Below are 26,145 nucleotides of genomic sequence, written 5' to 3' on the forward strand. Positions count from 1 at the left end.
AACAGACACGTAAGATAAAACCGCAAGCCCTTTCCCTACGGTTTAAGCCACACGAGATCACTGAAGTCTTTCAAAAATAGGATTTCTGGCAGAAGTTGTTCTCATCTTTTGTAAATAGATTACATGTTATTGTCATCACTTTGCAGTTGTTACAAATCAAATAGTCCAATAATTCAATATTGAAATATTGAACATTTATCAAGATAGTGGTCATCAGACACCTGTAATAACGTGAAATGGTAGAAAACAATTTAATGATTATAAAATGAACGTAGCAACCATCTTACATAACATCCCAGTTAAGTCTGATGATTATCAGTACGTGCCTGGTCTTTAAATAACTCTTAATTATAATCTTAATGAGAATCCTTACAAAATAAATAATTGCAAATCTATGTGGTATTAAGACAATTAAATATTTATTTATTTATTTATTTATTTAAATTTACAAGTAGTTGCATATTTATTTATGTAAATATTACCTTTTTAAAGAACACTATATGTTATTTCTCCGAGAAAATAAATGTCTACCAGTCTTGGGTGTGATTGTTATCTTTAAACATGCTGAAAATATAAATAAAAGTGATGTATGAAAATAAGGAACATAAATATTGTCTTACAAAATATATAAGAAAATGCCTTATAAGACAAACCTTACCAAAAAATTAGCATGCGAAAATGCCCTATTACTTATAAAAGTTATTTTAACAGCTTTAATGTAGCTCAGATTTATCAGTTTGATACATTTTGGTGTAAAGAATGAAACTAAAATCTAAGGTTTAAGAAAAACAAGTTAAAAATAGTTTTCTTAGCATAAAATTTAACCTAGCCGACAAGCGTTGTATGTGAAATCCCCATTGCCCAATGTATTGATGATTTTATTTATCATATAACTACATACTACACGAAACACATCATTATTTCCACTGTCAAAAAGAAAAAGCATACCTGATCTTTGAAACTTTCATAAGAAAATCCGAGTTTTCTCCGTTTTTACTTTCTAATTTCACTCCTAAAAATTATCGGGCATTTTCGCGGAACAAATTTTTCATCCAAAAATTATACGTCTTTTTCTCACATGGCAATAAATTCACTTTCCGATTGGCTATCTAAACGGGTGTTTTCGCACAATGCGCGCCTCGGTTTGTTTGTCAAGGAAATGACCTAAAACGATTTTCGCAAAAATTGAGATAGGGCCTTTTCGAAGCCCACCGACGGCATGTTTTTCACGTATTTGCCGTTTCTGTTAAAATGAAATTTTTGCCTTGATATTTAATCAATATTTCAAGTTTGAAATTAATATTTGTGATGGTTTTGGGGAAACAATATAAAAAGGGAGATAATTAAGCAAAAATGCCTTTCAAGATCATCTTAATATTCCTTTAGAAATGCATTTTACTTTAATATGAAATAAGTATTTTATGTTTGAACTTTTTTGAGCAATTGGCCGTAACCAAAAGGTAAATCAATGCGAAAACATAATCGAAAACTTAACCAAAAAGGTTAACCAAGTCATAAGTGATTGCATTTGGAAACCCGTTGAACATTTCAAAACAAGACAATGTCAAAACCAGAGTTAACCTTCTTATAAAATATTTACATGTTTACGTCCCCGCGAGGGGTTTGACATTATCGGAAGATAGATAACAACCGCATGTATATTGATTACAGTAAGAATTTACAGCAACCTGATTAATAAAATCAGCTCCTAGCTAACGATACGCTACAAGTAAACATAAGATTTGAACTTTTATCATGTTGAAATTAACAGTACATTGCCGTCTATCACATTTAAATGCATTGCCTGCAGTTGTATTAACAAACATATTAGCGAAACAAAGTAACCACAATTAAATGATATCATATTTGACATTCAAGTATCTTTCATAAGCATTAGCTTAACTGTTATGTCACTGGTTTACTGTATGTACTGTATGAAAATTGTTTGGTCTTTGGGCCCTGGATCAGCGGGTTGGAGTGCTATATTTTCCTTGAATACTTAAGTTGTTCAGATGTGTGTTGAGGAACATCAGTCATTGATAAAATAGAGAAAAAACGAATCCCTAAAAAAAGTCCAAAACGGCAAAATTGAAAATGTTGCAGGTTACGTTTGATAAAGCCCAAATTAACACTGTCCCGGTAATGGCCACGGTATCGCTACTGTGTCTTAAGCCGGTTAATCGGGGTGTTCCGTGGTGTTTTTCTGAGAAATCAAACACCCCCCGACAGAGTCCAGGTGTATTCCTGGTTCAGAACCTGATATAGCACAGGATATATACGATAAGCGCCGATGCTAAATCGGTGTATTCCCGCTTGCTTCCGGTGGAGACCCGATTAGACACGGTTTCATCACTGTCCATCCCGACCATCGCCGATTTTGCCATCTACTGGTGATGCCGGTACTGTGCCGGTGAAGCCCCGGTAATGCGCCGATGCTTCCGGTTCAAGTTTATGAGAATAAAACTGCCTGACTACGTTGACATCAGTCGTTTGGTAAAAAGACAACAGAGATGCCATCCGAAGGAAAGGGGATGGAACATAGAAAATAACTGTGCCTACAACACCTTCAGAGGTTGAGGTACCTGAAGCTAAAAATGCACCACCTGAAGATTTTTTTTTCCTACTCTCATTTAACAAATTGCCCATGCTCGTGTTACTTCTCTAAACAAAATGATCCAAAGTAGGACCTCAAGTTTATATATTCCTGTTCTTTACATTCCCTGTTATCGGCATAAGGTGGTTACACCACCGTCTATCACCGTTGTATAACCGTACTTGTCGGCAATATCCGGGACATTACCGACTCCAACCGGAGCGTTGTTGCCAGTGACCTCAATGTTCCCTGGCTCTACCGTAGCTCTGCCAACATTGTGTCATCACCGGGGCTTTGCCGTTTGGACATTTATTTACACGCATCCCGGTTTAGTACGATTTGTCACGGTATGGATGCGGTATAGATACGGTGGTTTCCCGGCAATTCCCTGTTCCAAGCCGATAGAACACGGTTTTGAGCTTCCTCCCGGTGAGTGCCGGTGGGCCCCGGTTGTATTAAACATTTAAATACAACCGTGACAAACTCTCAGTTTGTTCCGGTTCACCATGGTTTGTCCCTTTACTTCACGGAATTGCAACGGCCCAACGCCAGTTTACCACGGTTGATCCCGGTTGACTAAACCGTGGCAAACCGGGACACCAAACTGGGACTGTGTAGATGGGGCTAAAACCGCCCGTGTATGACTGTATTACTATAAGTACTAGCAAGAAAAAAGGGTCTTCAAATCAATGAAATTACTTAAACCGAATTCTGATCGCGACAATATCATAATACCTTTAAGATGTTGACAATCAGGGTTATAAATGAAAAATACTTATCTATTGAGACTTGAATTTCAATTGTATCTTTCTAGAATACGCTTTCTAGCGTCAATATTACATTATTTAGCAGCTCAAAACCTCGATATTTAGGATCATAAAAGAAAACAATTAAACAAAAATACTTTTTATCAAATGGCAATTACAGTAAAAAAAACTATGAGAGCGTTAAAAAGTAAAATACTACTCCTTTTTATCATGGGTTTAACATGAATTTATATCTTGCGACATTTAACGGTAGTGTTGCGACATTTAACGGTAGGGGAAATTCGTGCGACATTTAACGTTAACATTGCGACATTTAATGGCAAATAAGTTTTCGACATTTAGCGGCGGTTGCGACATTTAGCGGCAATGATGCGACATTTAGCGGTAAGTGCGACATTTAGCGGCGTTGCGACATATAACGGCGTCACATACATCTAACTCTAGCATCACCTGCAATAAGTAAGGAAACTACTCTTGTTGACGACATTTGTGGGCAAATTAAAGATAGGTCAGTAATTGTGCCTTTCCAACCGGACATTATTTATCACTTGCTTTATTTTCTGTTTGAAATTTTAAACTATAACTAAAAGCTCGTAATACATAAGAAATATTATGAATTGTTTCAGTTTTTTAGCTTATCTGCTTCACGTTGTTCCGTCAGCTTCTGTTGTGACACAGCTCTGATTTTGAAAACTAGCAAAGTGGTTTAAATCAATCAAACCGAGTGTGCGACATTGTCGACATTTGTCGTTTTAGGCGTTCTTTATGGATTCAATTTTTCTCTATTTTAGTGGCTGTCTATGTAAGTAAATAAATAGTTATGTATACTTGTATGATATATTTGGACACATTGTAACGACCAAGCAATATAAATAGTGCAAAGGTTAAAATTTGAGAAGGTTAGCAATGTTATCTTTAAATTAAATATCTACAATATGTTGTTTCCCAGAGAAGCTTGCTGTATTAAAATCACCGTGGTATACCGGTGTATTTCTGTTACAGTTCGCGTGTAAAGGATACAAGAGGTAGTAAAAAAGTTCATATGTTAAACAAATAAACAAGAATCGGAAACGAGTTGAATGTCGTACATAGTTAAATGTTAAGACTATACAAGCGTATTTATAATCGCTTATTCAAATTAGAATTTCTATTGTTAACCACTTTTGAAATGTTCACACTTTTAAAAATGATCCAATACTTTGGGATAGAAAATAATCTAGCGAGAATGTTAAGAAAATATTTTTAGCGAATTAATTAATTCAATTAGCAATCATACACATTCTTTGCTGTTTAAAACTTCTGCTAATTAACCGAAACTTTGATTTATTTTTACACATATTTATTTAAAACACCAGTATAATTCTTAAAGGGACTACATTTACGTAACAGTACTGAAACATTTGATCGAGTTTTGTGTTTCATTTGATGTAGGTATTCTGTGCAATATCTAGGATCATTCGCTCGGTCAGTTTTTTTAAAGAATATAATGATTTAAATTGTGTAAATCATTTAAATAGGAATTTTAAACGTCTTTCAATCAGAACTGTCTAAAAATCTTTTAAGAATTTATTCTGAATAAGTTCTTTATTCTGTCCATTAATTCGTTGAAATATCCAACTGGATGTGTAAGGATTTATGCTTCTGGATCTCAGCTTATCTCCTTTAAATGGCGAACAAGACCGACACTTGTACAGGGTGAATATGATATATTCATTAAATAGTTTATCATATTACAAATGTACGTCCCATATTACTCTTTGACATGTGTTCCTCTTTTAAAACTCACCAGTGTTAAACTTCAAACGTGAAGCATGATTGTCGGTGTCAACAGCGTTTTGGTTCTTGTATTTTGTTTTGTGACAATTGAAATGTTACAAGCATCACAAACCGGTGAGATAGTATTTGAGTTAGCTACCGTTGACTATGAGTGGAAAACTGAGTGGGAAAAACAGACACTTTTGTTCAATGGCAATTATGTTGTCGAAAATAACATAATCACAGGGATAAAGGTACATAAAGATGACGTATTTGTAACGGTTCCGAGATGGCGCCAAGGAGTTCCTTCGACTCTAAACGTGCTTGTTCCTCGAACAGGAAAGTCGCCCGTTTTGCGGCCGTTTCCTAGTTGGGAAATGAATAAAATTGGCGACTGTGATGCATTTCAGTATGTTCAGAGTATGGAAGTAGATCCGAACACAGGGTACATGTGGATTATTGATATTGGGAAGGGCTCTCCATTACCCTCACAGAAAAACTGTCCACCAAAACTGGTTGTTATAGAAATTGCAACAAAGAAAATGATAAAGAGCTATACATTCCCGGCAAACGTAGTTTCTCCAGTATCCAACTTTATGAATGATATTATGCTGGATTATGTTCAAGGACAAGCACGCTACGCATACATCACCGATACACGTGACGCAAAATTGTATGTTTATGACGTCATCAATAATATGTCGTATTTTTTCGTTCACGAAACAATGAAGGCACAACCTCTCATACCTGGTTTACAAGACAATCTGATATCTGCTCCAATTGATGGTATTGCAATGTCTGCAGATTTTAAGTTTGTGTACTATACCCCATTGACAACGCATAAACTATACGCCGTCCCAACGTCAATACTACGTAACAAAAGCTCAGAATTTGGCAGGCACGTAATAAACGTCGGAAACAAGAGCGGTGGTTCGGATGGAATGGTTTGCGGACAGAGATCAATATTTTATGCAGGATTTGAACAGAACGCTGTCTATAAAGCAACCGTACCTAAAAATGACGTTGTTTCTATGGGTACAGAAACGTTGCTTGTTGCAAACAATTCTTCTGTTGTTTGGGTGGATACTTTTGGTTTTAATGGAACAGATCTTTGGTTTGTTGCCAATAAACTGAATTATTTTAATAAACATAAAATGAGTTTCTCTGGAAATGTCACAAATATGTTTATATGGAAGATAAATGTGGATGAAAATAGCTATTTGTACAGGGCAATTGAAAGAACCGCGAAATCGATGGTACCGGGGTTGTTTGGTTGAATGTAAAGAAAATGAATATTTTTAGGAAATGATTAATTCTTACATCATTATACGAATGACTAGTGACGATTTTTGAATTTCAGACTTCGCACTCTCATAGATAATCTGTTAAAAGTATGAAGTTTGAACGTAAAGTGTGATGAGTATGGTATGAATTTCGATGTTTGAATTCTGAAGTTTGATATTGGAAGTATGAAGTTTGTAGTATGAAGTCTTAAGCGTGAATGTTTTTGAAGTCTAAAGTGTGAAGTACGGATGTATCTGTGTATATATGTGTGTATGCGTTTGTGTGCGTTTGTGTGCGTGTGTGTGCACAACAATCAGGTATCGAGAGTTGAATGCTCTGAATTGAATAAATTGTATTGTCAACAATGTAGTGCTTATTTATTCATATTACACCTAATATGACATGTATGAAACATGGAGTCATATTTAATAAATTATGTTGCAAAAGGGATCAATTTGATACAATGTAACTTGAATTATCCCGGGCAAAAGAACTAATTTGGAAAAAATGGCATAAGCAGGCAGAGGAACACCACACAAAAATAGGGCCGGGAGTAGTGGTCAGTAAATGAAAAGGAATGGGCATGTCAACGTGCTTAAATACAGCACAAGGGTAAACAAAAATCTAAACTCATGTGCATATTGTTGCCATACTCGTTCCATTGAATATGGATAAACTATTTTGATTTTGAATAAATAAATAAGTTTTATGTTTTGTACTGTTAATCATTTGTTGCAAATGTTATTGTTTTTAATACAAATAAAAACGTCAGACTTCAAACTTCACACTTTAAACTTTAACTTGGTCAATTAATATTTAACTTTACATTACTTAACACAAAAAAGAAAAAATAACATTACAGTACAGGAACACAGCTTCACAAACGTATTCTTTTTTATGAGATATTTTTAAACGCAAGGTAAGTAAGTACGAGTAAAATGTATTAAGTACTAGTTCATTTAGTGTTTTTTACATAAACTATGTTAACTATATTGACAAATGTTTTGTTGACTAATGCTAATATTAATAAAGCTTTTTCTTCCTGTGAAATTAAATACGTATCACTGACAGTCAATCTAATCGAAATCAGCTCAGCTCATAATAAATTTAAATGCAAGAAAATATTATTAAGTAGATCCGAACTTTAGTCTTGATGACAGTTTGCCGAAAATGTTTTCCTGCCGTGCGCTTAATTTCCATAAATTAACATAAAATTAAGTTTTGCTTTTTAATCTATGTTGCCTATTCTTCGACCCATGAACTTAATTTGAGCAGCATATTTATAATTTAAAACCATAACAAAATTGTGTAACAGGATCTTTACGAAATGAACGGCCAAAGAAATAAATTTTATAGCTTATGTGTTATTCATTGAAACTTACTGATGTTAACTTGATCATAAGGAGTTCGTGTGCACATTGAGCAGGGCTAGCAGTTGCAGATTTTTTTCTTTGAGCCAATTTTTTTTCGCGGTGCTTGTCCAAAACATCTTAAAATTAATTTCAGAGATAACGACTCTATGAAGAGTTACGCCATGCATTGACACCCGCGTTGTATTTCAAAGATAATTCAACAAACACACATAAAACATTCGATAATAAACCAAATCTTAAAACTTTCGATTTTCATAACTGCATGTAAAGCATTCATTATAAGAAACAGAAATAATGACATAACTACGAGACAGAATATAATTAACTTTCATTTAAAATAAGCCTTGTGTAGTGTATTACAAATGTTGACATGGAAATGCAAATGTCATCAATATAAGAGTCGTACTGACTGAATAAACGTGAAAAAGTTTGAAATAAATTACAGTCTGTCGATGTATATCATTGTGAAACGGTGTTTCTCTATAAAAGTGTTAAAAGTTCTGTACTTTTGCGCTCTGTTATGATCTGTTCCCAATATACCTAAGCTATAGTTTAGTTACAAAAGCTGACATAGCTCCACCGTCTATAATGTGGGTTGTTCCGAACACCATCGAGGAGAAATCACTGAGCAAATATAGAATTAGGAAAACCACTTCGTTTATCTCTGGAAGCCGTCCAAGCGGTGTTCTCTGAATAATAGCGTCATCAATAGGTAACACGTTTTTATAAGGTGGTGTACATACTCAGTTTTGATAAGTGTCGGATTAATGTTGTTTACTCGAATGGCATATGACCCCAACTCCAGCGCAAACTGCTTTGTGACCATGTCAAGAGCTGCTTTCGATGTGGTGTATGCTAAATGATGTGGTAATCTCACTTGTGATTATATGCTTGAAATTTTTACAATTGATCCTGTTTTTTTGCAGCAATCATTTTCTTTGCGACGATCTGGGTAGTGTTTATTGACGCAAATAAGTTTGTTTCAAATGTCTTCTGTAAATAATCAATAGAAACATCCAACGCAGGACAGTATTTTTCTTCCATTAGTGCCGCATTGTTTACTAGACCATCTAGAACTTCGATACCTTCAAGTTTGACCCTCAAATCGTTCCAATTTCGTACGACTGCTTGTATCGTGTTTATATTCGAATGTTCTCCCGCCAAAGTGTCCAGAGTCTCCTTAGTTCGGCCTAACGCATAAACTTTGCAACCTTGATCACTCAAAATCTTAGAAAGCATTCTACCAATTCCACGGCCTGCTCCGGTGACCAAGTATTTCTTTCCTGCTATATTAAAACACATTTTAACAATCAGACGCTTTTGAAAAACAAACACTACACAATACCTATTCCTTTCATTTATTATAATAACTATAATTTTAAAATCTTAGTTATTGAATGTTGTAGGTTTTTAAACTAGACGATGAAACTTCGATAAAGACATCTACCATATCAAGCATGCATTTATATGGGATCTAAAAACATATCTGTTAAAAGGATTTTGTATTTTATAGCTCGTATCAGATATTTATATAAAACTTTCTAGTTTACGCTAATCTTTGAAATGCATCAACGCTTTTTAAGTAGTTCTACCACGCATCTTTAATGTTTTTTTTTCTTTTTTAGAGATGAGATGGGAGGTGCCCTTTGGTGCATTATTTCAGACACCGGCGGGCACCTGAATAGAACAATCGGCGTTCCGAAATTTATTTGATAGCTTCCTCACGTAATGCAATCAAAAGTCCCAGTCGATATTTGAACTCGCAGCAATGAATGACAGATGGTTTGAAGTAAACGAACAAGAGCGTACGTTGAAAATAAGCCCAGAACATGCTTTTCTTATTGAATATCCGGTCGGAAAATGTTACGATATACATGTATCTAGGATTGGAAGAAATATCCTACTACAAATGTAGTCTATTTCAAATAATGAGCGTAAATGGCAACGATTTTTAACTCGTTAGTAATTAAATGCAGGCATATGATTCATACAAACACTAATGCTGTCTTATTTTAATTCAAAAGAAGAATAGCCTTTTTTTATATCTTTTCAACATTATACAATTTTGATCCACGAAAATGAACTCATCATCAGCAGTGTACACTCATCCATTGTACAGAAAAAGTAGTCAGAATTGTTTTACCAAAGTCGCCGAGAGATTTGTCTCTATTATTTTTCCAATTTTTATGAAAGTTTTCAGAAATGAACTATCTTCTCATTCGCCAGACAAAGTCAATAAAATAAAATATTTATAAAAATTGAATTCGATTGCATAGTTTTATTTCAATTTCCATCAGCTTGAAATACAACTTGATCAATTTTCATTTTTACAAATTAACGTTTCATACAAGCCGTCAATGGTTACTTGAATGACTCTGTACTTCTACTGCATAACTTTTGATTTTTGGACTTTCTGATCGAAGATCAGGAAATACAAAGCTGACAGTCACTCGATCTCTGACACAGCGGGTTCACGACAAACCTAACAACAAGTAGTTCTTATACCGATTAAACAACATATGGAAGTTGCTCATTATATTTTTCAAATATTATCCATTTGTTAAAGGATTGGGCATGCTTATATGTATAAGATAAACTAAATGATAACTTATTTCATGTCTTTGACATAGCTGCACTGAGAAAAAGACACCGGGGCGCATCTTGGCTCATTTTTAGTATTCTTGGGTTAAAGTGTCGCTATTACTAGAGATTTAGGGGGAATCTAAGCGATGAAATGTCATTTAAATATAATAATAATATATTCTTTATCTTTAGTAATGAAATAATATCAAGTATTCAATGTAAGAGAAATATACATGTAGTCAAACGTAAACACTGCTTTACATAATTTAAAAGTTATTTACCATTAGAAACAAAATATAAAGTCAATTGTCACTATTGTAATCAAGATGTTTAACAGGTTCTTTTCTTATATTTGATTTTTGTTTGTTTCAACATACTTTCAACATACTTAAACATTAGATATAATCAAGGAACATTTCGCTTTAAAATGATCTGACTTACGATAAACAAACACAACAGACTAATTGTTTTAATGTAACAATAAACTATAGTATTCACACCACACGTGAAAATTAGTATCATCATAAAGATCCTTTAAAAATAATAATTTAAGAAGTGCGCATTCTGTCACTATAGTTTTAACAGTATGATCGGCAAATAACAGTTATGAGAGAAATGTAAATCATATCATATATAAATATATTTCAAAGGGGATTTGAGGGTATGAAACCTGCATACCAGACAAGACGTCAAAAAGGATCATAAATACAATATTCAAGTAGGAATACTGGAAACACCCCAGTTGAAAAAGTCAAAGAAATATTTTGAGTCAATTATCTCCTGAGCGCATGCGTGACGAGTGACATAAATTGTCAGTGCATCTGTTTGGTCTTTTCTGCCAAACTTTAACAAAGAAATTTGAAAACAACAGTATGAATACATAGAGGATATTTGTTTAGTTCAGTGTAAGATCGGAATATATTTCACCGAGTGAGCACCAAAAGGTATATTTCACGAGTGGCGCAGCCACGAGTGAAATATGAACTTTTGGTGTTCTCGAGGTGAAATATATTTTGATCTTACATTAAACTAAACAAATTTTCTTTTTATTATATGCATAGAAACGTTTAAAAAGACATTTTAAGTTAGTACTAATTGAAAATGGCGCCAAATAATAATACAACGTGACGTCATTTACGACGTCACGTCATTAAGTTGGTTTCCAGTACTGTGAACGCTTGTATTTCACTGAAGCAACGTACTGGGCTCAAATATTCAAAACAGTGAAATTATCAAATTGGTAATTTCACTGTTTCAAACAATGAAATTACCAGTTTTTAACTCACTGATATATTTCTATAAACCATCGAAAAGCATGTAATAAATAAACACATCTCTTTAAAGATGCAAAATTTAAACTCGGCGTTCAGTGACGAATACCTTTTGTGACAAGTTCTTGTGTGTACTACATGACAATCAATTAATTTAATCTGTGCAAGTGTGTAATCTCACCTCCTCTCTAGTCATCGAGGTCAGTTTCTGGATACATATGTAATGAAATTAATTTACTTAATATCTATCATCATACCTGGTGTATATTTGATATATAATAACAATGACGGAAGCTGAGGGTAAAATTCAGACAGGTAGGAATATATTACAAATTCATTTGTTAGAGAAAAACTTATAATTATTTATTAAATTTCTTTTTCGCGATTTATGTTGGGGAAAAAGATGTATTTCATTCAAAAACATTATATTTTATTTGTTTCATATATGTTTGATGACCACAAGTATAGAACTACGTTATTCCTCAAATTCATACACTCTAAAATTTACGCACATTTATTATAACAAATTTTTTCAACATTTAACAAATTCAGCATGGGAAGGATTAAATAAGTAGACGGATAAACTCAATGTTTCATCGTTATATTTGCATCATTATTAAATAACAGATATAGACAGCATTTAAATATGTAGGAAAGTGTGCAGTCATATTTTTAAAGTTTCGGATTCAATGATTAATAAGACAATTAAGTTTGCATAATTGATCTTTAAACATTTGTTTGTGTGAATATGTATTTGTCTTAATCTATTTAGTATTAGGATGCATTAAACCAGAGGATGCTGGCTTTACGTTGGCCCATGAACATCTTATATGTAACTTTGATTACCTAGTAGAAAGCATGCCTAAAACTGAGTTTCCAGAATACTGCAAGCGTCCGTTGGCTCCTGATTTTGGATGGTGGGTCACACAATATCCGTGAGTATATATTTTAGGCAGTTAATTTTAAGCTCGATTTTGTCACATAATTTCCATGGAAATAAGTCTGAATATAATGTGATTGTCTACACTAAACATGTCACAGAATGTACTGAAAATAATGATCATTATTCACAGTAAAAAAAAAAATCAATGATATCAGCATACACGTTAAGAATGTATTCTTTGAAATATTAAATTACATTATCTAAATGCCGTCATTTTTGTTTCGTTCAATATACCATATAAGATCGTTGTTACTTAAAACGGTACCCTGCATTATGTTACAAAAATAAAACAAAATTTAAAGAAAACCTGAAAAATAAAATCAACGTTAACATCAAAATTGCTCATTCATATGAATATCATCAGGTTTGTCTTTGAAAGATGTTTTCAAGATCTGATATTTATAACCATTTCAGATATTCAAGTGCCGATAATAACCATTTGTTTGAAGAGACCGATGCAATAAGAGACGAACTTCATTTCTTTAAAGTAAATATCATTTTAAATATCTCACTAGTAATGTTAAGTTAACACTTAAGCATATCAGCCAATGATGTTCTACAACACCAGTTTACACAATGTTATGAAATCAATATAATTAAGTCAAATCAAAATATGTTAAAAATCCTTAACAGGTAAGAGCAGAAAGAGATTGACTTTTACCTGTAGTAAAGAGCAAGACCACTCTGCACATCAGTATGGTGACGGATTTGTGTCATGTCGTTTTTTTTCGCTCCACGTGGCAATATGAAAATATTAAACAGTTACCCAAAATACGACAAAGTGGTGATTGTCGTATTATTTTGTTTTTGTCTTGCGCCTCGCGGAGCAAAGTACGCGGGGGACAAATCAGCCGCAATACATCTGTGAATTATGCCTAGACTTTATACTGTATGTCTACAATGGACATCTTTTTCATAATTATACAAACAATAGAAATGTATCACTGGATGTTCTTTGAGGGTCAACGTATTCTGCAGAATAATCCAATACATGTGCATAATCATATCAACTCACATGACGTCAATTGTTTTGTCATATTCATAGCCCCTTTGATTAGAATAATATATAAAGTACCAATTATTAATATATTATATATTAATTCTATATGCCGAATTCTTTGTTTTTTCTCAGAAATGTGGAGGAGGCACGATTGTAGAAAATACAACGTACGGGATCGAACCCGATCCAAAGACACTTGCCAAACTATCTGCAGATACTGGGGTGCACCTTATAGCTGGGACAGGTAAGTACATAATTATATGAGAACATCTTGAAGCAAGCAGAACAGGGTCTTAATGAATTGCGGATGAACCTTTTGTGGTAAAATAGAGTATTACTCGTACAGGAGCATATTGATCATTAATTTATACTTTATTTTTTATGTACCAAGTGGACTTGCAAAAGTGTAAGATGCGTCGCGTCCCAGTCCATTCCACGAAAGCAAAAATAAATACATGAAAAACATAGTAAAATATACGAGTGTCAAACAAAATTAAAATACACGAGAGCCGAAATCAAAAGTAAAACACAAGAAGAAATTTTTAAAGTAAATTACATGAAAGGCAAAGTAAAATATACAGGACTGTGTAATAACTATGAAAGCAAATGTGAGTATATATATTTTTGAAACACAATATTAAGATACTAAAAATAGAAAGTTTTTGATAAATAAAAATAATAGCCTTTCCGAGGCAAATGGGCCTTTAATAAGACGCTATTTAATAAGCTACAATCGCTTGCCTGTTTTCTATTGTTTGTTTGTTTTCGTTGTCATAATTTCTTTTTTGTGTTTAAATATAGCATAAAAAGAATCGGTAAAAATAAAACTTTTGTCGCAAAACATGTACAAAAAAGCAATGTCTTAACTTAAATATTTCAGGGTATTACATAGAACCATCGAGACCCGGTACGGCACATTTAACCCAAGAGAAGTATGCTGAGCTTATGTTAAAAGAACTAACTGAAGGGTGCGCGGGAACTAGTGTTAAAGCCGGGATAATTGGAGAAGTGGGTTGTTCCTGGCCAATGACAGGTAATATTCTATTGCCTGTACATGTACGTAGAATCTGGCTTCTTTTAACACGTACAGCATTCCATTAAAAGGGAGAGGGTTTAGTTTTCAGTTGTTTGTTTTTGTTTTTTGTTGTTTTTTGTTTGTTTTTGTTGTTTTTGTTGTTGTTTTTGTGGGGGGTATGTTTTTGTAACATTTGTTTTTCTGTATAATTTCCGAATATTTTGTTTAAAATTCTACACGCTGTAGGCGGCCATAATATAAATATTTAGACATTAGTGTCATTAAAAACCTGGCAAGGCTTTTTAGAAAATAAAACTTTACTTGTCCTTTAATGGGGTACGCAGCTTCCCATACATAGCTCATTAATCCTTAGATTAAAATTAAGCACATTCTAACATTCTATAAGAATTTCGTAGATTTCAACAAATTACTGTGGTTACAATATTTTACTCAAGGATGAGCATAATATATCTTTAAAAAACAGTATTATAGTTTCAAATATCATTTCGAAATTGTTTATACTTTTCTAATACGTTGAATAATTTACAATTTCTTCTCTTAGTTTTCTAAGAATTTCTTTATTTTCCGAATTCTTTTTTATTTCTTTTCTGTTATTTATACATGTACATCATTTCTACTTGTTATCTTTTAAGTAATGGTCAAAGTAGCTTTCAATGAAATACAATTTAACGAAACTGAACATTATTAAAAATGCTTGTCAGTATGGGTAAGCTAGTTTATTAAGCAATGTCTTATTTTGCTAATTTAAGATTCAGAGAGAAAAGTTCTTCGTGCTACTGCTGAAGTCGAGGCTGCAACCGGATGTCCAGTAATAATACACCCTGGCTGGAACTCGGCCGCGCCATTTGAAATAATGAAAATTTACCAAGAGGCCGGGGGACATGCTGACAGAGTTGTTATGTCTCATATGGACAGTAAGATCTTTTTCTTTCATCATAATCATTTGTTCTTTAAGTTGAAAACTTATTCTTACATATAAAACAAAATAAGAAAGGTCACACATTACGTACATTTTATATGGAAGTGGTCATTGCTAGTAAACGATTCCTTAAATTTCGGAGGAAATATAAGAAATATAATAAGTTAAAAGTGCTCCAATAAGCACTTGACATGCAAACAAATAAAAGAATCCACTAGGCTAGAAATATGATTCTTTAAGTAAGCTAAAATAAATTGCAGACATTTACAAATTACCGTCATAAACCTAGTATAACTGACGTGTTTTATATCACTTTTCGTTTCGCAAATTCCCTTCTTTTTGTCGTTAAATTTTATTTTTTAAGATATTATATGAATGTCTTCTTCATTTATTCACAGGGACATTTTTCAACATTCCCGAGCTACTGGAATTTGCTGCAACTGGCTGTTACGTCGAATACGACCATTTTGGACTTGAGACGTCATATTATCAACTTCATGACGACACGGACATGCCTTGTGACGCCACAAGAATCAAGAATATATCGGCTCTCATAGAAGCCGGGTACCAAGATAGGATAACAGTTGGCCATGACATTCATACTAAGCATACTTTGGTAGGTAACATTCAAACTTTCGATGCCGATGACCATTTTATTCCTACATGTACGCCTTCGTAAAGTACGGATTAATTATGTATCTTTGGTTTGGTGCGTTTTACTTGGAATACTTCCAATACTTGAAGTATATTTGTATTACAAAAACATAATTGCATTTTTTTACCCTGATCAACAAATACAGGATGAGTATATTTATAGTCCTTATTTTAGCATGGGAGTTTTACGAAAATTATCGTTTCCATTAGTTTCATACAAGCACCTTAGTTCTCAAAAATCAAAATACGTAATATTATAGGTTGTTCTGGTGTACATAAAAGGGTTGTATTAAAATTTTGTCTTTAAAATCAATGTTAAGTATACATGTTGAAAGGGATTTCCCTTGTCGTTTAATTATCTTTGAGCTGTTAATTTACTTCTTCAAAGTTTTTTCTAAATGGAAAATTTGATACGGAAGGTCTTACCTTCATAATAATCTGACTAAAGTTCAGATCTACTAAAGGTATCTCATGCATGTAGATTGTTTAACCATACAGTTTACCTGTCTGCTGTGTGGGCAACGCCAAAATTGTTTCTCAATTACCTACTCAGTATTGGTTTTCCATCGGTTGAAATTAGAATCCACATTGCTTTTAAAATTGTGAAAGCTCGCCGAGGATTGGCTGCTTGAAAGGTCACGAGGGGACAATCTAATGCGTAGCTTCAATAAAGAGTAATCCGATTGACGTTCATTCGTATATAGCTCGTGTCGGCTTTAATAATTGTCTGCACCTTTTGAAATTATACAAGTAACAGTTTCTATGGAAGGAAAATCTTCTAACCTTAACTCTCTTAAATTATTTAGATTCGTTGAAAGTACATAAAAGTCGACTGTGCAAAAAACTGGAAAATATCATTGATCGTTAAACTACAGTGTCATGTTCAATATGTTTTCATTATTTGCGGTTGTTGTTTCAGATGAAATATGGCGGTCATGGATTTTCACATATGCTGCTTCAAGTTGTGCCGAGAATGTTAGCACGCGGGATCTCGCGAGATAATGTTGATAAAATAATGAAGTACAATCCGCAAACATGGCTTACCTTCACTAAACATAATTATTGACAATATAAACTACTATATAACAAGTATATAGAAAATTAAGAACCTGAACCAGCTCTGGTGTTGACGTGTTGACCTATTTTAATTTCTGCTTATTTTGATTACTAAATGTTTATAACAAGGTTGAAGTTGTTTCTGCACATGTTTACATGTTTTGATTTTCTTTGCTTACTATTAAGAATATTGTTTCAATATTCATTTTGACAAGATACCAAAACATTAGAAAATGTTATGCTATACAATGAAGAATAAAACATTTAAAAAAACAAACAAATGGTTGCCATTCAACCATTGAAAACCAGGTGTCGCATCACTAGAGTCTTTCTATTGCCCAGTACAAATATCTATTTTCACCCACATGTATTTTCAAAGCTTGTAAAACTCGGATTTATCGAAAGAGTACACAAAATACAAGAACCAAGAAATGAGCCGCGTCACGACAAAACCAACATAATGGGTTTGCGACCAGCATGGATCCAGACCAGCCTGCGTATCCGCGCAGTCTAATCAGGATCCATGCTGTTCGCTTACAAACCATATAACAAGTAGAGAAACTGATAGCGAACAGCATGGATCCTGATCAGACTGCGTGGATGCACAGGCTGGTCTGGATCCATGCTGGTCGCAAACGCATAACGTTTGTTTTGTTGTGACGCGGCTCAAATATCTTTTAAAAGATACTCCACGACGTTTATATTGCATAACAATGACAATTCTGCATAACAATGACAATTCTTGTAGAGTTATTTATCTTGAAAAATGATATGCAAAAAGATATGAAATTGAACACCCAAATACAGACATTAGTAATCATTTAACACCGAGCACCATAAACTTAGAGTACCTTATATAAGTTTCGATATAATTCTCGTTATTTGACAAAAATTAACACTCTGATCCGGTGTAAAATAAACTCGTGTAGGTAGTTCTATGCAGTGTAAAATTGTGGAAAGATTGTTACAGATTGTTACAGAGCAATTTAATTAAAGTTATACAACTATCTTGTGAAATCCTTTACATTATATTTTATGATGGCAAGAACTATCCTTTTGCATTTTAGTTTAAAACTATCTTAGAATGATAAGAACTATCCTTTACATTATATTTAATAGCCAATCAGATTCCCAGATTTAATTTCAATTTTAAAATGACCAATGAAAACTTTTATGTTCAGTTTTTCCCTGTAAAGTCAAACTGATTTAGACCGATCTTCGGCCTGAAAATTTATCGTTCCCTGAAGGACGAATATTTCCACACGCTCAACTTAAGTGAGAATCAATATGTTTACTCTTAATTTTTGCTTAAATTAGTAATAATTATAGCCATAGTTCTTTGAACTCGTTGCGCTACTAAACGGGAGATGACAAATCTTGCATGTCAACAGGGGACAGTGTGACTGCCTAAAACATAAGGTTCGGAAAGTATTAGCAAACTTGATTGTGCAGCTCCCGATTACACAATTCGGGTAATATGAAATTGTGTCAAGACACAACACCTGGCAGGTTAAAAAATGGTTCAAGACGAAACAAGAAGTTCGGCGGAAGTTGCCGAAATTATCTCTCGAAGTTCCAACGCTATGTGTTTTTCTGTGTACCTTAATGACGTCACATTAAGTTTCCAAACATGTTTGAAAAGAAAGGTGCAACAATTAAAGTAGCTCCCAATCAGGATTGCCCTAGGACAGACTAAGTGAAGTCTTACAAGTTATAACTAACAGTCTTACAGGTCTCGGAAAAACATTTTTAATTTAGTATGATATGTGAAACTTGTCAAAAATAATCCGCAGGCAATGCTTCTCTTACACAACTATTTTTGCATTAGCATAATGCATATTCAGCGTCTGTTTCAATGTTGATTCAATATAATATATAAATATATATGACTATCAATGTCAGTCTTTTATCATCGTTTATAATGAAAGAGTAATTTCTGTTGGATTGGGGTAAGTGCGCGAATCTTTGCGAGAATACAATCCGCCATTACCTTTTTCTAAAGACCATGCAAATATTCATGTTTTTTTATTAGATCTACATAGTATACATTTTAAATAACCGATAGATCTATTACTGTGTTGATAATTTTAGGATCATTACGGATCATTACACTTTAATATTGTGCAAGTCATACATACTAGTGTTCGTATTTCTTTCTGTAGTCTTCGTACAGACGTTAAAACGACGGACAGTTGAGCAGACACTAAGTCTTATCCTTGGCTTTGCCTATTAATTTGATTATACTATTGGCAGTCGGTTCTTACGTCTATAATATGGCTAATTTGGGGTAAAAATGTATCCACTTTAAATGATAATAAAGCAATGTTTATTTCAATAAAGTTTTAATATTCTACTCATAAACAAGTAATGTGAACAAAGAACAACTCAACAATAACGTTAAGTTGGTTTAGTTCTCCTATCCTGCAAGAGCAGCTGAAGCAGCTGCAATCTGAAACGATAAATACAAATCTTTTACTATCTAAATAAATATTCAGCTTTTAAAATAAAAGTCCTTCCCATTTATCTTTTCCAACATTTCGGCAACGAAAATTATAAATTGCAGGGAGTATTTGTATGGTATAGAAATGTTAATAAATTAATTGAAAACGGACAATGGTAGAAGGGTTGATGGAAACATCACAAAACTTTTGACACAAAACTTAACAAATGCATGTACCAAGGGCCTGTCTTACGCTTTGTATGGCATAATAAATGGCCTAAGTGGTTTACTGCCAACATCAATTTACCGTTGTCGGTTTGAATCCAAGGAGGGGTTTTATTTTTATGCGAAAAGCTATCTATAGCTTATAAAATGTTGGTAATACTAGCATTCCCTGTTAAGCCTTAAATACAAAGAGGGGTATCTACGGAATTTTTTAATCAGTAAAGATAAAAAGCCGCTGTTTGACCATTATAGTGTTGATGCCACTTGAACAACCGGCAAAACAAGCAAGATGTTAAAAAGAGAAACAGAAAACATGGCTATGTTACTTACAATGCCCATTGTGAGGAATATAAAACGCTTCTCAGGCCTCGTTTCCCTCTGCAATTCCGGGTAGTGTTCCCCTACAGTTTCGGAAACGTCGTCAAATGTCCTAGCACACAAGTCATATAATTCTTTTGACTCCTCAAACAGAAGTTTGGACATTTCTTCGACAGACCATTCACCTGCTACTGTGGATTCAGCTCGGAGACCTGCAAAGTCATGTAGTTGAATTTATTTCTTTTAAATAATTTAATATGCAAAACCTGTGACTCAATAGTAAACTAGAAATGTGTCCATAGGACACGGGTGCCCCCACACTCCACTGTCAATCTTATGACTCTAGGTAATATATATTTTGGGCTACATGTGTCACAAGTTGAAAACTAAAAATCTTTTACTAAGTAAAAGGCAAGACCTTTACAAATACTGAATAAATCCAGAAGCAAACCCCAATGTGCATAAGTACATATGCTGACCAACATTCTTGTAAACTTTCAGGCCTGCAGGACAAATACATTTTGAGCTATGCATGAACAAGTTGGAAATTGCAAAACTATACTACCGTAAGTCAAGGGCAATAACTCTAAGGAAACTGAAAAAAATCTACATGCAAAGTCCCAGGTGCATAGCTTCACAGTGATACAGTGATGTTATCATTATTGCTGTAAAGTTGTTGTTTCTAACTCAAGCACTCAATGAACAAATTATAATATCACAACATAATGAAACAGTTTTTACAAAGTCAAGGTCAAAAACAAATTCTGGATAAATCCACAGGAGAAACCCAAGGTGCACAACTTCACATGCTGATCAACATTCCTGTAAAGTTTCATGACCCTATATCAAATAGTTTGAGCTACGTGTAACACAAGTTGAAAATTACAAATTTTTACTAAGTCAAGAACAAAAACTCTAAAAACTCACAAAAATACTAAATAAATCCACATGAAAATACCTAGACCTGTGCACAACTACATATGCTGATCAATATTCCTGTCAAGTTTCATGACTCTAGATCAAATACCTTTTGAGCCACGTGTGACACAAAAGAGATCGGACGGACGGAAGGACAGCAGACGGACAAGGGTTAAATTAAATGCCCCCCCCCCCTCAATGTGGGGCACAAAAAAGTCTGCAAGTGTCGTGGTATGTAACGCAGAGCAATCAATTATTTGAAATTAAAAGTCAAACACTGCTGCAGGTGGTAGAAATTATATTTCTATTTACTACTAAAATAATGTAATAAGTTCTCAGAAATTTTATTCTTATTGAGTAACTTTGTTTAAATCTCGATCACAGTAGAATCTCTACTTAAGACCACTCTATTCAGACCTTTAAAAGTACGGAATTTTCAAATCTTTATGTAAGTGGTTATATGACCCAGAATGAAGACCACGTCGCTTTCCCAAATTACACCACCAAATTAAGACCCAATTCTTGTTTTGTTCTTTGACCCCACTATTGAGACCACCGATTTAAAAACACCTTGAAAACACCTTATAATTTGGATATTGTATTAAATAAGGTGAGAATCTAAATTTTATAGGTGGTTGAATGTTGCTTTTGCGAAGAATTTTTTATTATTCGATGGGTGAATTATGTACATCATATAATATTGAAATCAAACCAAATAGAATTTGATATAAATTTCTTTCTCCCCATCAGATGTTAATAACATTTTTATATTGTATTTGTAGGTGGATACATTTTGTTTGTTCATACAAAATGACTTAAATAGACCATGGTCAAAAAGTGTGTAAGAAATAATATTCACAATTAAGACCACCCCGCAATTAAGACCACTTTGGTCCAGTCCCGATAGTGGTATTTATTTAGGGTTTTTACTGTATTGTACATTTTCAATATTCGAAGTTATGATCCACCAGGCGCGTGGAATTTATTTCAAGATATAGAATAAAGAACATGTGTTTGGTTTGAGAAAATGTGTACCTTAACAATATGGCATTTCTTTTCAAAATATTTTCACGAGCGCCAATTGCTAGTAAAATTGTGGATACTGTTTGGCAAAATGGACCCAACATTTGAATGTTCAATGACCTTTGGTCGGTAATTGTTGCATTTCGTAGTAAATCACACATATTTAAAAAGACTGGCATAACGGTATACATGATATATGTATAACTAAGTTACCGACACACTTGCCTTACTAGCCTTAGTGATATAGAATTAAGATTTATTGAAGAACTGAATCTGAATTATTGGATTATGTTTTTTTTATTGTAATATTCTGCGAAACTTTACTACTAAGTTTTTTTGTGCATGCCAATCATCCATTTGTGCGACTGTAAAATTTGATTATGAGAATTTACAATCAAAGTTATGATTTTCGCGACTGCTACGCTATCCTAACCACTAGGCCATTGGGACGCAAGTATCAGATAAAGTATCAGAACTTTCCAATCATTTAAATCTTTCAGTAAACCGTACTTAATTACAGAAACCAACGAATAACGAATCAAATATTCATAAATGAAATATATCCGGAAAGTCAAGACTCTTGTCAAAATGTTTGTAAAATGAATTTTTAGCAAAGTGAAAAGTATGTTATTACATTTAACTAGAACTCCGCGAGTCGGATGTGTCGCCTTGTGAACAATATAGTTTAGGAGAAATGGCCAGGACAAAAATGAAATTTGAAAATCAACAAAGGGCAATAACTCAAAAATAAGAAATGCAGAGCATCAGTTTCTGTGTACTGCACTTCTTATCAATAAGATCTATCATCCTATGAAGTTTCAAGTCTAAAGCTTTTATAATTTATGAGAAATGACCTGGACAAAAATAAAGTATGAAAATTAACAAAGGGCAATAACTCAAAAAATAAGAAATGCAGAGAACCAGTTCTTGAGCACTGCACCTCTTCTTAATGAGATCTATTATCCTATGAAGTTTCATGACCATAGCTTTTATACTTTAGAAGAAATGGCCTGGACAAAAATAAAGTATGAAAATTAACAAAGAGCAATAACTCAAAAAGAAATGCAGATTACCAGTTCTTGTGCACTGCACTTCTTAATGAGATCTATCATACTATGAAGTTTCAAGTCCATAGATTTTATATTTTAGGAGAAATGGCCCGGACAACAATAAAGTATGAAAATTAACAAAGGGCAATAACTCAATAAATAAGAGGTGCAGAGTACCGGTTCTTGTGCACTGCACTTCGGGTCATTATAAGAAGCATGCATACCAAGTTTGAAGTCAATCCGACTTATAATGACTGACTTATGCTCCGGACAAGCTTAAGGGGACGCCGACACCGACAACGACACCGACAACGACACCGACGACAAAAGTAACCCCTATATGTCGCCTTTTAAAGGCGACACAAAAATACATCAGTCTATAAATAATGGTTGTGTGAGCAAGTGTAAAAATCATTTTTCAGTGACCTTGTTTGTTAATTTTGTTCTACGGAGTAACACGCCATGGGTCATATGGCGTCGCAACACAGATGATTTTAGCAAACATCGGGTGTTAAAACACCATGGGTTAAAACCAGCTCACCTTCTGGACCTTAAAAGTTCACAGACTTCCAATCATAATATAAACGGTTCGCTAAGCCACAAGGGTTTTATTGACCTTTGAATTTTAGCACTGGTGACTATAAAATCACAAACTGAGAATCAACAAAAGTATCTCTAATTATGGAAGATGTCGATCAATACTTAAGTTAAAGATCCCACTTGCCGGTATGTTTTGTGCATTTCAGGTACAATGTCTCGAAGACATGAAGAAAATGGAAATAACAAAGGTAAATAGATTCTATATTTATGCAACTTGCACAGAGCATTTTATTTGTATTGATATGCCAGATTGCAATGGGTACAGAAAAAGGATGGAAAATATATTCGACTTTCCGGAATCCTCAATTATACCTTTTATAAAAACCGTAATATAGGGGAAAATTAATGCCTCAAAATGTGTAACTTGCTATGATCATAAAGATCATGGATTTTGCATAGTTTTGAATATGTTACACAACAAAAACGTCAGCAAAGTTGTTTACTTAAAGTACAAAAGGACCCAAAGTATTAAACAGAAATCACTTGATACATTCGGTATTCAGTTGGTTAGCGTAAATTATGAAGTGTACAGGAATAAAATATTTTACCTGGTGGGTTAGGCCTAGACTTCTTTGGACCAGATCTCATCAGTTTCATAACAGCTTCAACATTTTCTCTTTCAGCATAAAGGTTCGTACCTGCACAAATAAAGTAATGCTCTATTTACAATGTATCCATTGCCAACAACAAAAACGCGGTTTCTCAATAAAGAGCATCAAAGCTGATCTACTTTAAATTATCGGAAGCATTTGAATATATTTTGTTTCCAGGTGATATAATGTTTGGTTTTGATGTTTTGCTTACGTTCTGTGTCGTTTCACAGTTGAAACAGATTTGATGAACTTTTCATCTTTACCCTTCTGGACTTCTCGAATGTGCAGCATGAACATGCTCTATTGTTAGATGTATTAGAGCACCATTATATCAAACATCAAAATGACGTATCCAAATCAAAACTAAGGTAACTCAAACATTAAGCTTTTTGGGGTTTAATCAAATACTCATTTTGATATTTTGACAATTATAAAAAAGCTTCATTTCTTTGTAATGATTGATCCAAAAATAAGATAACTTACATTGTAAAAGACCAAAGTTTTCTTCAGCATATTTTTCTATTTTCTCTTTCTCGTGTTCGTCAGACTCCTGAAAAACAATCGAAAAATTATCAGCGCAACAGGTTTAAACCTGAAATATGTAGGAAACATTTGTGAACAGGCAAGTCGTAACAATTGGGAGACAAAATATAGATGTAATGTTGCATTCTTAAAAGAATTTTAATTCAGGATAAAAATTAAATGGTTAATTTTCTAAAGTTCAATGGTTAAGCATAGCTGAATGTGCTAAAACATTGTTTTTGTATACATGACGGGCACGCTTCACTATTATCAAATATAAAGGTTTAATTTTTAAATTTGTATGTGGATTTCGTTTATAATGGTAGCTTATAAGGCCATAAATGGCGATTGTCTTGCACTATTATCTATCAAAAATAAGAGGACATGTGACTAGGACACAAGGTACTGCTTTATTTGGAATTATTTTGAAAATTCTTTATGTTTAGTGCAATAAATTAGCATTCCTCTGCATTACCGACAAAATCGATTTTGCCATTATTTTAGCAAAAGGCATTACTTTGCACATGTATTTAAATACTGAGTACGAAGGTAAATATTCTAGTTATCTTATTTACTTTAGTTGTATAGGTTTTCAAACAAATTTTGAAAGTGCAACCGCAAATCGTTTCCTTTACATTTCCGGCTTTGTTTTTATATGAATTTGGCCTACTTTCACTTAGAACCCAGAACCCACTTGGTGAATAACAAACATGGCCGACAATGCGGAATCACCTTGAAAGCAAATTTTATAGTTTACATCTTTTACCAGATATGAAAATACTTTAACTGTAAATGTATGTAATACTCGTAATTTAAGGTTTGTGTCAAATATTTTGAAATAAAGTATAGTATGCTTGAATACAATGTAGTTAAACTGTGCAGATTATATTTCAATAAAATTGTTAAAGTATCTAAATTTAAAGCAGTATGCCTCCAGATTTAAGCCGATTTTAATAAACAAATTTTAAAAAGGTATTTAAATGTAAAATAGTGTTAGTTGAGAAAGAGTTTTTAAATTGCACTTTGTGAACGTCACTTTATGCTATTTTAAAGTTAAAAAGAAAATGCTAAAATATAATATTGAAATATAGCTCTTGCTGCGTTAGTCACACAGAGGAAAACATCATCGTGATAAACAAGGCAAAGTCATTCATTGTATACACATGCAAATCATTACTTGAATTGTTTATACATGTACTTTAAAATAATCTAAATATCAGATA

General features: G+C 33.4%; 3 protein-coding genes across 3 annotated transcripts; 2 read left to right on the forward strand and 1 right to left on the reverse strand.

Moving 5' to 3' along the window:
• The first annotated feature begins 5,131 nt into the window (after nucleotides 1–5,131).
• Nucleotides 5,132–6,636, forward strand: LOC132731880 (protein yellow-like). Its single transcript, XM_060718178.1, has one exon. It carries the CDS (start codon nucleotides 5,172–5,174, stop codon nucleotides 6,390–6,392), a length of 1,221 nt encoding a protein of 406 aa, XP_060574161.1. The 5' UTR covers nucleotides 5,132–5,171; the 3' UTR covers nucleotides 6,393–6,636.
• Nucleotides 6,637–11,293: 4,657 nt separating this feature from the next.
• On the forward strand, nucleotides 11,294–17,468 carry LOC132731877 (phosphotriesterase-related protein-like). The gene is made up of 8 exons (XM_060718175.1): nucleotides 11,294–11,941; nucleotides 12,399–12,561; nucleotides 12,984–13,056; nucleotides 13,702–13,813; nucleotides 14,450–14,602; nucleotides 15,355–15,519; nucleotides 15,923–16,140; nucleotides 17,098–17,468. The coding sequence occupies exons 1-8, from the start codon at nucleotides 11,911–11,913 to the stop codon at nucleotides 17,242–17,244; spliced, it is 1,062 nt and encodes a 353-aa protein (XP_060574158.1). The 5' UTR covers nucleotides 11,294–11,910; the 3' UTR covers nucleotides 17,245–17,468.
• Nucleotides 17,469–19,559: 2,091 nt separating this feature from the next.
• LOC132731879 (uncharacterized) lies at nucleotides 19,560–24,950 on the reverse strand (the record flags this gene model as incomplete). Its single annotated transcript, XM_060718177.1, is given in 4 exon segments — nucleotides 19,560–19,683; nucleotides 20,230–20,429; nucleotides 24,356–24,445; nucleotides 24,884–24,950. Coding segments are annotated over 4 exon segments (390 nt in total), but the record flags the coding sequence as incomplete, so codon positions are not given.
• Nucleotides 24,951–26,145: the final 1,195 nt, after the last annotated feature.

Source organism: Ruditapes philippinarum, unplaced genomic scaffold, assembly GCF_026571515.1.
Source record: "Ruditapes philippinarum isolate M1 unplaced genomic scaffold, ASM2657151v2 ctg8370_1_1_1_1, whole genome shotgun sequence".
NCBI lineage: Eukaryota > Metazoa > Mollusca > Bivalvia > Venerida > Veneridae > Ruditapes > Ruditapes philippinarum.